Below are 14,307 nucleotides of genomic sequence, written 5' to 3' on the forward strand. Positions count from 1 at the left end.
TAATTATACCAATGCTCTGTGCCATCCGGGAAACTTACAACCATGTTTGCCGCCCCCACCCCCACACCCTTATATTAGCCCGCCTCTGGTTGTACTTCGCCTACTTTGACGCACAATCACATCACCCTCATGTCACTGCATTATTCCGCACCCATCACCCACCCCTCGCACCACGTTTACAAGGTGCGATATGAACGCTCCTCATCGCCATCAACTGGCAGCACAACGAGTTCATCGTGTGGTTCCGGTCCTTCGCGGCTAATGTTGCCGAGCCAAAGTACTGAAGATATTCTTCGGACGATCATGAAAGTCAGAAAAAGCTGGAAAACTCTGAAGGGTCATACCGAGCCTGTATGGCCACCTTATCTCGAAGCCACGATGCTGAAAGGTGCGGATCACATTCGCTGATCACACAGCCTTATCTCACACGACTCCTCCAGGTCTTCATGAATACAAACCCGTTGACTCGCGGGAAACACAAATTTTGGGTCGATTCCCAATGCGCAATCGCTTCATCTCGGAGTACATTTACCACAAGACGGGAATGTATAGATCATCAAAACAAATAGGCAGTCGTCTACAACAATTTAGGGACACATCCGAGGGGCGGGAATGTGAGTATCCGTCCCGTGGCTGTTTGTGCGTTCATTGAAACGGCATCATTAATATTCTTCTATTTTGGTTATTTTTGGAAGTGATCGATTCCCTCACCCGATGTTATCTTAGTACGCGGAGTGAATTCGGCTCGTCACGGAGGTTTTCTCTTCATAACCATGTTTTCGAGGGTGAATCCAAGTCTCCGTTTTCCTATTTATCTTTCGACTCTTCAAGCAGCGACAGCTCATCCACCACCTCATCCACCGGCTCATCCATATACTCTGCAGAATACACTCACAGCCCTCCAGACATGCCGTCTAGACAGAACCCTCCTGACAATCGTACTCCAGTGTACATTGACATCTTGCCGGAATCCAGCTCATTCTCGAGCTCATCCTCCTCCCGTTCACGTGCACCATCTTCTTCTACATACAAGCCCCCTCAAGGTGCAGCTGCCTCCTTGAACACACCACGTCGCATGAGGGACATTGATCCCACCGTAACCTTCGTCTCGCCCTCTGCCTTTATTGGCAAGTCATCCTATATAGTGCTACTGGATGGCGCACCCATACACAGCGAGGACACAAAGCTCGAATGTGTTGGACCATATTTCACCGGTTCTTCCGGTGACGGTCCATTGCTCTACAGCACAGCTCTGGTTCCCAAGTACTGGGAAACATTGTGCAAATCTCCAGGTACGTAATTTTGATCTTGACGCGCGACGGACGTTGATTCTTCGCCTAAGATCCCACCGTATACACCATTATTCAGGATGTGTACCGTGCTCCAGACCCAGCAACTCCCACAAGGTCCTTGGGCCGCCCACGTCCCGTTCTTATCTTCTCTGCTACATACCACTTACGATACCCAGCGCCTGTACGCGCGCCCCAATCTTCCATCTCACCGCACTTCGCATATCAAGCCAATTCACCCTTTCTCGCAAACAATGCTCATGCTTATCCCGACATGATCAACCCCATCCGCCCGCTCCCATTTCAAAACTACGCTATGACGCCAGGCCTCTCTGAGCCAGGGAGGTTTCAGTCCCATGAATACAACACGCAAAACCGGCTGGATGAACCATTCATATTGGACGTTAGCCTGGAAAACTTTTCCCTCGATGACTTCATGATCAACCTTCATGACTCGCCTGAGGCGACATCAAATGACATGATGGCACAGTCGTCATCGTCAAGCTTCCCGAAGGATATCCGCAATTATGTGAGTAACCTACCCAATGAGCAGACCCGACACTTACATTTCCGTCAGATCATGTAAAACTATTGTACATACAATCGTTATATTGGCATGTTCTGCTTGTATGGTTGTTATTATACATATTGGAGTCCTCCAATCAGCCCAGATACTTCCAGACTGCGTTTTCGTCCCTGTGGGTCCCTTGGCATTCACCCATCTCAGAATGGACGTGATGTTGCGTTCGCTTGGCTTCCACGGGCAACTCATGCCGCCCTTATTGTCATGTGGTCACATCTGATTAGTGTAGTAGGTCCGTCATTATATATGTATAACTGCGCCGATGTGCAGGTTTTTAATTGCTCGAAACTCCTCGTTTCTATTCTGATTGATGAGTCGCGATGGACGCCTTCCGTCGGGTGCATGACACTGCGTAACCCCATTTAACCACGGTTGGAAACGTTTACCCCTGCACGATTGCCAATAACAGATATCACGACCATCCGATGATGACCGATGCCATGATCCTAGACTAGTGCATATCTGCAACGCAAAAATGATCGGCGTAAAACAAAGCTACAACGAAGCATTCTGACTGGCTAGTTTTCTGTTTGTCTAGAAGTTCGAATTCGATGTTATCACTCTCCGAACCTCAGATGAACTTTGAGCTCCATAGCGCTTCTCCCTGTCTTGCTTCATCACTACCAGCGCCGTGGATCTTCGTATTTACTGGAATTGTCGAAGAAGCAGAGTGGTGGGCGTAAACGAGCCGTCTTGAATGAATGATATAATTTCAACTCACCGCTCTTTAACAGCGAGATGATTTGTATTCTCGCCGCAAACTCTCTTGTCATGAGGGTAACGTCGGTCAATTGATTGATGCCCCTGGTGATTCCTCGTCCAACTTGGTCCTTCCGAGAACCGCCCTTCGCTCCGGTAGACGCGCTGCTTATCTTGCTGTGCGCATCGCCAAGTGCGTCAACCCACGTACGCATGGCCATAGCTCCCGCCATTCCATCCCACTTGCTCATCTCGAGGATCATGTTTGTGATGCCAGCGACGATAACCGCCGCTTCATGCTCTACGTTTCGTGATGCATCTAAACCCACTTTCATATCAGGGAAGTGTACGTGGATTCTGGCGATAATGGGTTGGTATGCGACGCCATCGCCGGCTTGCCTGCCCACAGTGCCCCCAATGAGCCAGGGCTTCGCCTGATCAATGGCGCTATAGATATCTGCGCGAAGTGTTGGGGATATGGACTTCTTGGCATCTCCCTTGACTCCGCCGGCACTTGCTGCTGCTGCGAGGGTGCTAGAAAGGCTGCTGAACATGATAAGGTTATAATGTTGACTGATGCACGGCGAATGTTCTGCTAATCTTGTGATAGCCTTTGTTACAGGACTTGCGAGAGACCGATTGAAAAGGCCGTGTGTCTATTCTGCTGCGCCTAATACCGAGGGAAATTCAAGTATGTAAACGAAGATGATGTTTGCCTCGTTGGCTTGTACACATGGGAAACACGAGGTGACGGAGGACCGAGGTAAGAGTCCCATGATGGCGATCGAAAGAGGAAGTCGGACGATGAAACATCGCAAAGAGGTCCATTTTTGGATTATTTTTTTCAAGTGGGAGACAAGTCTGCGATTGGATGCTCGGCTTACCTGAATCTCCCTGTGATCTCTTGACGTTAAATGCTAATTGTGATCAGGGGCACCTAAGCTTGGAAAATGAAATGACTGCATAGCTGGGTGTTGCCAAGATAAGGGCTTTATGATGGCGCATTTACAGCGGACACACGGCTATGAGGAGTAGCCTAACCGTCACGGTGCAGTATTACTCGCATCGATAATAATTTGAATGTCTGGAAACTCGATATTACCTGTTACCGTGGCTAAATCGTTTACGCCCGTCCATGAGGTCACCGTATCAGTGGCAGTGGACGTAATTTGTGGAGAAACAGACCATGTGCACATCGCGATGACTTGTGATGACCTATACCGAGCACATCGTGATGGCTTACTGGATGGGTTTCTGCAAGTTAGGTAAAGCTCAAATCTTACCAAGATCGTTAGCAGTGGTTACGTTCCTACCCGCGGCCGAATTAGGGACCTGGGCTTAGGGGATATACGTACTAATAGTACAATAGCGGCGATGAGTCTGCGGAGAATTCGACTCTGGAACTTTGCTCACTGACCCATTCTTCACTCTCAAAGTGAGCGCCTGCAAGTTGGTTATGAGATGCATTCCTGTGTGCCAGCATATGGGTAATGTTCGCGGAGTTCGAACGCGAGAGCCAAATAAATGATAACAGACGCGTCGCGCCACATTCTGGCAGATAATCACGTTACCGCGCCACCTCGAAGGGACTCACCGTGTTCTCAAACCTCTCATCTTTCTAGTTTGTCATGCCCCAAGCGATACCGAACACTCCCGACGAATATGTTTTCATGAAGAATCTGCTTTCAGGTCTCGATTCAGCACTCCGACCGGAGCATCCACCGAAGCTCAAGCAAACAGCTTCTTGCTCTTCCATCCCTCCACAAACGCCCTCACAACATGCGGGCAGCCGTCCTGGCTCTCACAGTAATAACCTCGACATTTCCATGCTTCTCGATGGCGCAGAAAGCTGGGACTGGAATGATATGGAAGCAGACTTTCTTACACCAAAGAAATCCAATTTCGGGAAGACGCCAATGAAGGTGAGTTTTTGCTCGGAGGTACTTATTGCTCTGATTCGGCAGAAGAAAACCCCCAGTCGTGGGTCGCTTTCTGTAAAGCGTTCTCCTGTTGTAAGGAGATCCGCATCTTTGTCTGCCACTGCTCCCCCCGTCGATGAGACGGCTCAGGATGTGAAAGCGCTTCTTGAAGGCGCTGAAAACTGGGACTGGGCAGATATGGAAGATGACTTTCTGACTCCAAAGAAGCCTCGAGTGAAGTCCAAGGTCAAGTCCAACACTCTACCAACCATGATACCTCTGTTGAAGCTCCACAGACGGCAGCAATGCCTGTGAAGCGACATGCCAAAGAGACGTGCACACGATGTGTAGTTGATGACGTTCGAGAGGACAGTTCGGCCGTATTTCAAAAGGTTTGAAAACCCACAGCTGTATGATTTGCATTATGTCACGAGAGATTATTTCAGGTTCTTTCTGTGCGTGTCCAACCAAGTGGAGATCGCCGAACAGTGATCCTTTGCGACGACTGGGCAGATGCAGATATTCGCAAAGGTAATTCGCCTTTACATGCTTCGTTTATATGCTAACGCAATCCAGGGAATACCATCAATGTCCTTGGCGATTTTGATTCCTTTGGAACGATTAAGATAGCGTCCAAATCCAATTTTCTGATTAATCATCCAGACCTCTTGATCACAGCTACTGCACTATCTAACGCACCACAGTGCAGGCGCAAACCACTTCTCTCTGGGCTCGTCCGTTCGAGCTTGGATATCACCCCATCGCTCGTATGGGGTAACATGGTTCACGAGGTTATGCAAATATGTATGGCCGAACAACGATGGGACGACCGCTTCATTGAAGAACACACTGAGGATATCATCAAGAAGAACCTTGCAGAACTCGTCAAGATCAATGTCAGCGTTGACGAAGCAAAACGTGAAGTCAAGGCCCGTTCAAAAGGACTTCGAGTGTTCTCTGAACGCTACATCGCTGAGACTCCGAAGGTAATCGTTCCTCGAAACTGCGCATATTTGACTATTAATTTTTTTGTTGTAGCCTGAAGCAGTTCTCACCAACACCCGTGCGGCTGCAAATCAAAGTTCTCTTCTTGCCATATCACAACTTCATGATGTGGAAGAAGACATTTGGTCTCCGACTTATGGACTGAAAGGCAAGCTCGATGCCACCGTCGAGGCGGTCATTGCTGAGGGCACGCTCGATAAGTATGCCAAGAAGGAACCCTTACTGAGCACACATATAATGCCATTTGAGATCAAGACTGGTAGAACAGTAGCAGGGATGGAACATCGCGCTCAAACCATGCTTTACACCCTCCTTATAGCAGAACGGTACGGTGTCGAGGTTCCGAGCGGGCTCCTGTACTACACCCAGAGCGAGGAGGTCGTCCGTGTCCCGCAAAGCCGCCACGAGCTTCGAGCACTCATAGGTGCAAGGAATGAAATGGCAGCATACATGATGCGCAGGAATACACACGGCAAGGAAAAGGCGATCGAAGAGCCTTTTCTGCCTCCTACGATCGACGACGAAAGACTATGTGGGAAGTGTTATGCGTTAGATACCTGTATGCTATTTCGCAAGGTTTGGTTCTTATCTTGCTCCATTGGTTCCGCTGATGTCATGGCCACAGGCTGTTGAGAACGTTGTTGATGTATCCTCACCGATTGCAGACTTGTACGACCTCAAAACCTCACATCTGAAACCTTCCCATCTTACTTTTTTTAAACAATGGGAGGAGCTCATTTCGCTGGAGGAGCAAGACGGCACTCGGTTTAGAAAAGAACTATGGTGTATGACCGCTCAAGAACGCGAGGAGAAAGGCAGATGTTTCAACTCGATGGTTATAGACACGTCATTCCAGCCGGCCAAAGTTCCAAACAGTGGCAAGATTCACCAGTATACCTATTGCTTCGTTCGGGCTTCTGCTGTTCAGGACGTTTCGTTCTTGAACGGGCACATGAGCCGTGGAGATGCTATCACAATCTCCGTTGAGCCTGATCTTCTTGCTCTTGCACGAGGGTTCATTGTGGAGCTAACACCAGAGGCCGTGGTCGTAGGCGTAGATCACGAGTTAAGTGTGGACAAGATAGAAGCCAGACTTGAGACACTTCGAGGAGCGAGACCAGCTGTCCGCTTCCGAATTGACAAGGACGAGCTATCGGGCAGCATGGCGCGGATAAGAGACAATCTAGCCCAACTATTCTATACAGAGGGGGATGCCAGACGTCTAGAGCTTGTCGTGGACCTGCGACGCCCTTTATTCGATAACGAAGAGACCATCGCGGATAACCTGCAACATGTTCCGGAGTATGTCCTCGCCAGCTCGGGTATGAACCCTAGTCAACTTGCTGCGATGAAGCGGGCCTTGAGTGCACGCGATTACGCACTCATCCTCGGCATGCCTGGCACGGGAAAGACGACCGTAATTGCTGCGCTTATCCGGACTATCGTGGCCATGGGGAAGACAGTCCTTTTGACATCGTACACTCACTCGGCTGTGGACACGATACTGCTCAAGCTGCAGGATGTAGACTTCAGTATTTTAAGACTTGGTAATGCTGATAAGGTACATCTCTCCGGCACTATGAGCCTTCGTACATTTGCTCATTATTTGTGTTTAGGTGCATCCTGGCGTTCGCAAATTTACACTATCTGAGCGTAGGTTGCCTGCAACGGTCGAGGAATTGGAGAACCAGGTCATTACCCCACCTGTTGTTGCTACTACATGTTTGACAATTGATCAGTATGTTTGTCTGTCGATGTCTTTGCTTGCGCTCATTTTCCGTCTCTGCACTAGTGCCCTCTTTTCTCGCAGGACGTTCGATTTTTGCATCGTCGATGAAGCTTCTCAGATTACTCTGCCCACATGTTTAGGTCCCCTTCGGTTTGCCGAGAAATTCGTTTTGGTTGGAGACCATTTCCAGCTTCCCCCCCTAGTGAGTTTCTTTTGTTGCATATCGCGGTCTCTCCTTTATGATTGTTTAGGTCCGTAATCCCGCTGCTCGGAAAGGTGGCCTGGAAACATCGCTCTTCCGACGCCTCTCTGAAGCGCATCCACACGCGGTTATCGATCTCACATATCAATATCGCATGAACGAGGACATCATGCAGTTGTCAAATAAGCTCATATATGGAGATCGTCTGCGATGTGGATCAGAGGAAGTGGCGAAGCGCACTCTGGTTCTTCCTAATGGGTGTATGACCGGCAAACTGGATCCGGGAATGTGCTTGTGCAAGGAATCTTGCTGGTTGCGGTATCTCTTATCAGAAAGGTCGGTTCAATGCATGTGGTGCGGCATGTTGACTTACCGCGTTTCCCAATAGTTGCAAAGTTGTATTCCTTGACACAGATCAATCACCTGCCCGGGATTCAAGAGTCGGGGACCTCGTCCAAAATGATGTCGAGGCCAAGCTTGTGTATCAGATTACCGAAGCATTCTTAAGATCAGGAGTCCAGGAGGACCAGATTGGAATCATGTCTCTTTATCGCCAGCAGATCAAACTTCTATCACACCTTCTTCAAGATAGGAAGAATATAGAGATCCTCACAGCTGACAGAAGTCAAGGACGTGATAAGGACTGTGTCATCATCTCCATGGTCAGATCCAACGACCATGGGCAGGTATGTGCTATTGGCAACCATACAATTGCGATGCGAGCTAACACTCCTTGTGCAGGTTGGAGAGTTGCTCAAGGACTGGCGGCGAATCAACGTATCGTTCACACGTGCGCGGTCGAAGTTGATCATCATCGGCTCCCGAAAGACCTTGAGCTCAACTGAACTTTTGTCTGTGTTCTTAGCGTTCATGGACGAGCGGGGCTGGATATTGACACTACCTGTCAATGCGGATGTCAAGCACCCGGCGTTCCAAAGCGAACGGTGTAGTATCCGCAGTCCTGCGAAGCGAAGTAAGGAGACTGAAACAGTGGCTAGTCTCAACGAACCGTCATTGAAGAAACCGAGAACTCCGAGAGTAGAAGAGGGGATCCTCAAGGGCCGGCCCATCTTGCAGGACGTCGTCAACGATGGGAGGTGATCGCATCTTACGTGAATATCATCACAAACTTTAGGCCATACAATTTTCTTTTTGATCGTAGCACAACCTCGTCTACACTGCAGGACATACATTTTGTATAATTATCCTATACACCACCTGAAGTAGGTGCACTGCACGAAGCCCGAGTTCCCTTGTGGTTAGGCCCCAAATCCCATCAAACCTTCAAAGCTTCATACTTAGTGCCATGTTTCCAGACATTAAGCAACCAAACGACAGGAAACCGAACGTCGGGAGGGCGGGCGCGACAGATTCCCATTTACGGTTTTTACCTGCCAAGTGTAAATTTCGTCAAATAATCCTACTTATGGCATCATGGCATTGGTTACATAATGGCACAGGGCCCGAGATTTGTCATTTGCCTCAACTGCTTTCCTGAAGGATTAGTCAGCGCCTTCGATGCGGCTGCCAGTGGCCCAGGTAATCGAAGTCGAACGTCCAGCCTTTCGATCGGAACGATCTGCAAAGTTCGGTGACTTTCGTCGCGTCGTCTGCCTGCAAATGTCCCTGAGCCACGATTTACTGTTCCACCGTGTGGTACTTATCCACTTGATATTCCGGCGCAGCGAATGTACTCTAACGGTCGAATTGCAATACTAGTAGCAAACATTCAAGTTTGTGTAGGTGGTTCCACGACGGAGTGAATTCCATTGAGTCACGACTCACAAATATGGTTAACCTCCGTTTGCCGATCATGGGACCGAATTACAAAATGCATTTATACTGCGGCTAACCTTCCTAGTGTCAAGACCTTTTTCTCGTCCCCTTCCTAGTCTTTACTGCACGATTGAAATGACATCGAGACCTGACAGCTTTGCAGAGGTCTCTTTGGCTACTCCCGACACTCCTTTGAATAACAATCAACAACTTTGGATTTCAACACCCGAAACATCAACTACTCCCCGCGACTCCTTCATCAACACCTCATGCAATTCTTCTCCACTATTACCATCTCAACATCCAGATCTCTATGGGGAGGAAATTAAATCCTCGCATCCTTCAAAAAAGGGTGCTGCATATGTACGCCCCGTGCTGTTGTTTCTCTCTGCGGTTCTGGCGGCAGTTGCGGTGGTGGTACCAGTCTACTTTCTTGTGATCAAACATCAGCACCAAGAGTCAGACATGACCAAAGGAACCAGTTCTCCGGTCCCTTCGTCCATTGGCCCTAATGCCGGTCTAACATACGGGGGAAATGGTTCTACGGTTACGACCTCGGATGGATCGACTTTCACATACATAAATCCTTTCGGAGGTTACTGTGAGTACATTTTTTCTTGTATCGCAGGATTCTTGAAGGATGTCCTGTGATCCTTTGTTCTCCTGTGCAAGCTGCTGACACAATGCTCACAGGGATAGATGATCCTAATGATCCGTTCAACAATAATGCACGTTCTAACTCATGGACGCCACCGCTGAATGAAAGTTGGGTCTGGGGCACAAATAAAGTAAACGGGTAAGACTAATCAGCATGGTCTTCCCGTCTATGAGAGTCTGACGTTTATGAGTTCTTAGCGTAAATATCGGCGGCCTCTTTGTTCTTGAGCCGTTCATTTCACCTGCTCTATTCGAGAGGTATCCAGAAGCCATCGATGAGTGGTCACTAAGTACACTCATGGCCGCAGATACTACCAATGGCGGATTGAATCAGATTGAGGAGCATTACAAGACGTTTATCGTGCGTTCATCAACATTTTCGTATGTGACGCTAAACAGATCAATTGTCACAGACCGAACAGGACATCGCCGAAATCGCTGGTGCTGGGTTGAATTGGATACGTTTGCCCATACCTTTTTGGGCTATCGAGAAGTGGGATTCTGAGCCTTTCCTCGAGCAGGTTTGCTGGCCGTGAGTTACGGTGTGAGTATCTGAGTTCACGCTCTAATGGGCGTTACTATGATTTTTTAGCTATATATTACGAGTCCTTCAATGGGCACGGAAGTATGGCCTTCGAGTCAATCTTGATCTTCATACGATTCCTGGCTCTCAGAATGGTACGCTTTCTCTCCAAGGATCGCTGTTGGGCAACCTAATGTGATGCCTAGGTTTCAACCACTCCGGCAAGTTTGGGCAGATCAACTTTCTCAACGGAGTCATGGGCGTTGCGAACGCGCAACGTGCTCTCGGTTACATCAGAATCATTGCTGAATTCATTTCGCAGCCTGAATGGAGGAACGTTGTGCCGGTCTTTGGTATCATGAATGAAGCTAGGGTTGCTGTCATCGGCATGGATCAGATGACATCGTTGTACGTTCTTATCATGCTGTCATCTGTCTGTAATCCTCACAAACAAATATGTCTATCAGCTACATGCAGGCCCACGATATGATTCGCAATATCACAGGTTATGGGGAAGGCAATGGGCCGTATATCGCAATCCACGATGGCTTCCAAGGTCTTTCATCATGGGCAGGGTTCTTGGAGGGATCTGATCGGATCATCTTGGACAGTCACCCTTACTTCGCGTTCGACGGTCAGTCTACTAGCTCGCCCATTGCGACTGGTACTGGGCTGGGTGCTGGCGGCATTTGGCCAACTTCAGCTTGTTCGAGGTGGGCGACTGGGATGAATGCTAGGTAATCTTCGAGTTTAAGATCTCACTACCAAGCTAACACACCGCTGGCAGTCAAACAGCATTTGGCGTCACCCTCGCTGGCGAATTTAGCAATGGCTTCAATGATTGCGGGCTGTACCTCAGCGGGGTGAACAACGCAAATGACGTGGCGCCGTCATGCTCCCTCTTTTTAGACTCGTCCCAGTGGAATGATACCATGAAGGCCGGGCTCCAGCAATTCGCACTGGCGAGCATGGACGCCCTTCAGGACTGGTTTTTCTGGACGTGGAAGGTACGCATCACACCTTGCAACTTTTGGTTGAGCACAGGAAATCGACATGTCTTGTCTAGATTGGGCCGTCGTCTAACAATACGATCGCGTCTCCACTGTGGTCCTACCAGCTAGGGCTACAACAAGGATGGATGCCCGCTGATCCTCGCATGGCTACTGGGACTTGCGCTGCACTCGGCGTCACCGCTCAACACTTCGACGGCGTTTATCAGCCTTATCAGACCGGTGGGCCTGGTGCGGGAACAATCAATCCTGTCTTAGTGTCTTCGTACGGCCAGTATCCTCCCACATCTATTGCTGGGCTTGCTGCAGGAGCTACACAATCCTTGCTTCCTACTTACACGTCGACAAGTGCCATCCCGAAGCTGCCGCCACCTACCTTTGCACCAAGTCCTCCGAGTTCGGTCACTATCGGGAACGGATGGTTTGATTCGTCCGATACTAGTCTCGCTGCCACACAAGTCGCCGGGTGTACATACCCTGATGCATGGAATGCCATCAATGCCCCAATGCCCACTGCCCTTTGTCCTCCCACCGCAAGTGCTAGCGCCAGCGCAGTTGTCACCTCTGCCCCTGCAATCGTGACTTCATCTTGATTTCCGACTCGTGGACTTCAGGCATTCTTACTGGGGCATAGAACGATCAAGATAGTTTGCAAAGGGTCCCCGAAATTCCCTAATGACATGAGTACACTAGCTTGAATACATCTAATTTGAGATTCAAAATCACATACCCCGCTATTCCCTATTCACGGAGATTGGATTGACAGTATCTGGTTCTCGCCCGCTGTAGACTCAACCACCCCGGTTTATCGACATGGCATTCTCCCAAGTTTCGCCGCCCTTCCCCAGGGGATTAAACAGAAAAGCATCGAATATTAAACTTTACAGTGAAACCCCGCCCACCAATCAGCACAAGTTACAGTCTGGTGACCGGAGGAACATGAAAACGTGAAATCGCATTGCAAATCAATCAGCACAGCATCAGCACGTCTGCAAAGATCCGTCTGATATGGTATCTTGGTATCATTAATTTTGGGGTCTTGAAGCAAGGTAATGTTACGTGCGATATAGGTATAGTTACTCTTGTAACTCACGGATCGTTCTGTGGTTAATCTCCTTGGGACACCCAAAAAAGGGACGACGTGCGAAAAGGTACGGTGCTCCGCTTCTCGATTAAAATCTTATTTGTTGTTCTCTTTGCAGGGAGCTCAGCTCCGTGGAACAGTCATATGCGCAATGCCATTTCCGCACCCATGTTACGGCCGGAAGGGCGAGTATTTTGTCCCCCTTTCGAAGCGGCGTTCTGATGCCCCTTGCAACAAGGCAGGTTTCTGATCCGTCCATTTACCTGCAGAATCTTCCTGACATTCCTTTCCAAGCCTTTTTCTAACCCGCGAATTAGAGTCGACGATGACTTCGGCATTCTCTTCATGCCGGGCCCCGGCGGCCATCCAACCAGTCACTCCACCGTACTTTCTTAACAATTAAACCATTTTATGCGCAGACCTGCCGTTTAATAGATGCGATCCATAGATATCGGACTTCCTGGAACTCGAAGACATGATTGACAATAATTTAGTTGTTGGCAACGAGACCTTCTCTAGATCTCCCATCTGCATGCGCATATGTATCACGAAATCGAGAAGTATAGCTTGCTCGTAATTTGTAATACAGCATTAAGAGTTCAGGACAAGCTTGTCAGATACCCTACCGTTACGCTACTTCTTCTTTCCCCCCTTGCCTTTCCCCCCAGCCTTTCCTCCGTGTGAGGCGCCGGCAGAAACAGGCCCACTTTCAGCACCAATGGTTGCACCCTGTGTTGCGCCACCTCCCGCACCCCTCCGTTTTTTCCCTTGTGTATAAGTAGTTCGTTCCGACTTTTTCAGCCATCTTTCCGGATCCGGTGCGGGCGACACCCCTGGTATGACTCCCTTCGGCACACGTTTTGTTCGCACTTTCTTCTTGATTTCCCCAGCCTCCAGCTTTTTCGTGGGTTCTTCCACAGAAACGAGGATTGAAGCTGGTTGAGAGAGAACAGGTGGCGGCGCCGATTCTAACGTCGAGGCGATTGAGTTGGGAAGTTGAGACATAGATTGCATAAACGTAGTGGTGATAAAATCCTGGTGTGATTGTGAGGCTGGTAGGTTAGTGAGGATGTCTGCATGTTCATCCGAAGACTGAAGGACAGCACAGATGTGTGAATGAGTTGGCAACTACCTGAAAAGGGTGTAACGTACAGGATCAGCCGTTTCAAGAAGTTCACTATAGATGTCCAGGGATGACTGGTAAGATCCTTGGCGATAGCTCTGCCGGATAAATTGTTCCCATCTTCATATTGAAACGAAATGATAAGATGCCTACCAACTGAGCCTCCAAGTGCATCGCACCCCTCTGCTCCGTGTCTTTCCCACTGCTCTTGATTTCCTTTAGCACCTGAGCAGCATCCTCTTCTTGATGAACACGATATAATGCATATGCCCGCTCAAATGAACACTGCTCATTTATTTCAGCGATAAGAGCAAGGGCAGTGTCATATTGCTCGGTTTGGAGAAGCAGGAAAAGCTTCGTCCGTAGTGCATCGCGATCATTTGGATCTAGGCGCAAGACTGGGGACTTCGTTAATATCGAATCATTGTTTTGAAACTGCATCACTAACTCTTGTTGCATGTACGAATCGCATTTGCAAAGTGCCCACCATCAATTTGAGCGCAGAGGGAAGTAAACAAACGTTTCAGTCTGTCCGTTAGTGGAGCAGGGTGCTGCTTTTGTGAAGGTCGTTGTCTTGAAGGAGTCTTGGAAGACGTCTGGCCTGCTTTTACTGGTGCAAGTTTGGCTTTGGGCGGCATCTTCGGTCGTCGTTGGCGGCGATGGACGAAGTCAGCCACGTGTCACATTTCCTTTCTCATCAAAGGTGAC

General features: G+C 49.0%; 5 protein-coding genes across 5 annotated transcripts; 3 read left to right on the top strand and 2 right to left on the bottom strand.

Annotated features, from left to right (window-relative positions):
- The first annotated feature begins 25 nt into the window (after positions 1–25).
- On the top strand, positions 26–2,111 carry DEU56DRAFT_864478 (uncharacterized protein). Its single transcript, XM_041355370.1, has 5 exons — positions 26–388; positions 441–614; positions 696–1,292; positions 1,343–1,818; positions 1,867–2,111. The coding sequence occupies exons 1-5, from the start codon at positions 130–132 to the stop codon at positions 1,873–1,875; spliced, it is 1,515 nt and encodes a 504-aa protein (XP_041203214.1). The 5' UTR covers positions 26–129; the 3' UTR covers positions 1,876–2,111.
- Positions 2,112–2,162: 51 nt separating this feature from the next.
- DEU56DRAFT_832225 (uncharacterized protein) lies at positions 2,163–3,487 on the bottom strand. The gene is made up of 2 exons (XM_041354578.1): positions 2,594–3,487; positions 2,163–2,520 (listed from the first exon to the last, which is right to left on the bottom strand). Exons 1-2 carry the CDS (start codon positions 3,123–3,125, stop codon positions 2,444–2,446), a joined length of 609 nt encoding a protein of 202 aa, XP_041203215.1. The 5' UTR covers positions 3,126–3,487; the 3' UTR covers positions 2,163–2,443.
- Positions 3,488–4,487: 1,000 nt separating this feature from the next.
- DEU56DRAFT_746009 (Dna2-domain-containing protein) lies at positions 4,488–8,527 on the top strand (the record flags this gene model as incomplete). The annotated part of the gene is made up of 10 exons (XM_041349181.1): positions 4,488–4,736; positions 4,787–4,870; positions 4,925–5,021; positions 5,067–5,476; positions 5,529–6,071; positions 6,121–7,056; positions 7,112–7,237; positions 7,476–7,762; positions 7,815–8,112; positions 8,168–8,527. The coding sequence occupies 10 exons, from the start codon at positions 4,488–4,490 to the stop codon at positions 8,525–8,527; spliced, it is 3,390 nt and encodes a 1,129-aa protein (XP_041203216.1).
- A 626-nt stretch (positions 8,528–9,153) lies between these two features.
- DEU56DRAFT_832238 (glycoside hydrolase family 5 protein) lies at positions 9,154–12,136 on the top strand. The gene is made up of 9 exons (XM_041354579.1): positions 9,154–9,803; positions 9,896–9,998; positions 10,058–10,220; positions 10,273–10,391; positions 10,452–10,537; positions 10,589–10,790; positions 10,850–11,119; positions 11,170–11,389; positions 11,449–12,136. Exons 1-9 carry the CDS (start codon positions 9,338–9,340, stop codon positions 11,983–11,985), a joined length of 2,166 nt encoding a protein of 721 aa, XP_041203217.1. The 5' UTR covers positions 9,154–9,337; the 3' UTR covers positions 11,986–12,136.
- Positions 12,137–12,983: 847 nt separating this feature from the next.
- Positions 12,984–14,263, bottom strand: DEU56DRAFT_832243 (uncharacterized protein). The gene is made up of 4 exons (XM_041354580.1): positions 14,048–14,263; positions 13,753–13,997; positions 13,629–13,697; positions 12,984–13,568 (listed from the first exon to the last, which is right to left on the bottom strand). Exons 1-4 carry the CDS (start codon positions 14,235–14,237, stop codon positions 13,110–13,112), a joined length of 963 nt encoding a protein of 320 aa, XP_041203218.1. The 5' UTR covers positions 14,238–14,263; the 3' UTR covers positions 12,984–13,109.
- Between the last annotated feature and the right edge of the window lie 44 nt (positions 14,264–14,307).

Source organism: Suillus clintonianus (genome assembly GCF_016758775.1).
Source record: "Suillus clintonianus strain FC179 chromosome Unknown DEU56scaffold_117, whole genome shotgun sequence".
Lineage (NCBI taxonomy): Eukaryota > Fungi > Basidiomycota > Agaricomycetes > Boletales > Suillaceae > Suillus > Suillus clintonianus.

Excerpts from the sequence above, each read along its gene's own strand:
- DEU56DRAFT_864478 (XM_041355370.1), top strand. The coding sequence starts at position 130 with ATGTCACTGCATTATTCCGCACCCATCACCCACCCCTCGCACCACGTT. Across the intron at positions 389-440 it reads CGAAGCCACGATGCTGAAAG|GTCTTCATGAATACAAACCC; the intron begins GTGCGGATCACA and ends CGACTCCTCCAG. Across the intron at positions 615-695 it reads CACATCCGAGGGGCGGGAAT|TGATCGATTCCCTCACCCGA; the intron begins GTGAGTATCCGT and ends TATTTTTGGAAG.
- DEU56DRAFT_832225 (XM_041354578.1), bottom strand. The coding sequence starts at position 3,125 with ATGTTCAGCAGCCTTTCTAGCACCCTCGCAGCAGCAGCAAGTGCCGGC. Across the intron at positions 2,521-2,593 it reads CATCTCGCTGTTAAAGAGCG|TAAATACGAAGATCCACGGC; the intron begins GTGAGTTGAAAT and ends CGACAATTCCAG.
- DEU56DRAFT_832238 (XM_041354579.1), top strand. The coding sequence starts at position 9,338 with ATGACATCGAGACCTGACAGCTTTGCAGAGGTCTCTTTGGCTACTCCC. Across the intron at positions 9,804-9,895 it reads AAATCCTTTCGGAGGTTACT|GGATAGATGATCCTAATGAT; the intron begins GTGAGTACATTT and ends CAATGCTCACAG. Across the intron at positions 11,390-11,448 it reads GGTTTTTCTGGACGTGGAAG|ATTGGGCCGTCGTCTAACAA; the intron begins GTACGCATCACA and ends TGTCTTGTCTAG.
- DEU56DRAFT_832243 (XM_041354580.1), bottom strand. The coding sequence starts at position 14,237 with ATGCCGCCCAAAGCCAAACTTGCACCAGTAAAAGCAGGCCAGACGTCT. Across the intron at positions 13,698-13,752 it reads TGCACTTGGAGGCTCAGTTG|AGCTATCGCCAAGGATCTTA; the intron begins GTAGGCATCTTA and ends TTTATCCGGCAG. Across the intron at positions 13,569-13,628 it reads TTCTTGAAACGGCTGATCCT|TCTTCGGATGAACATGCAGA; the intron begins GTACGTTACACC and ends GCTGTCCTTCAG.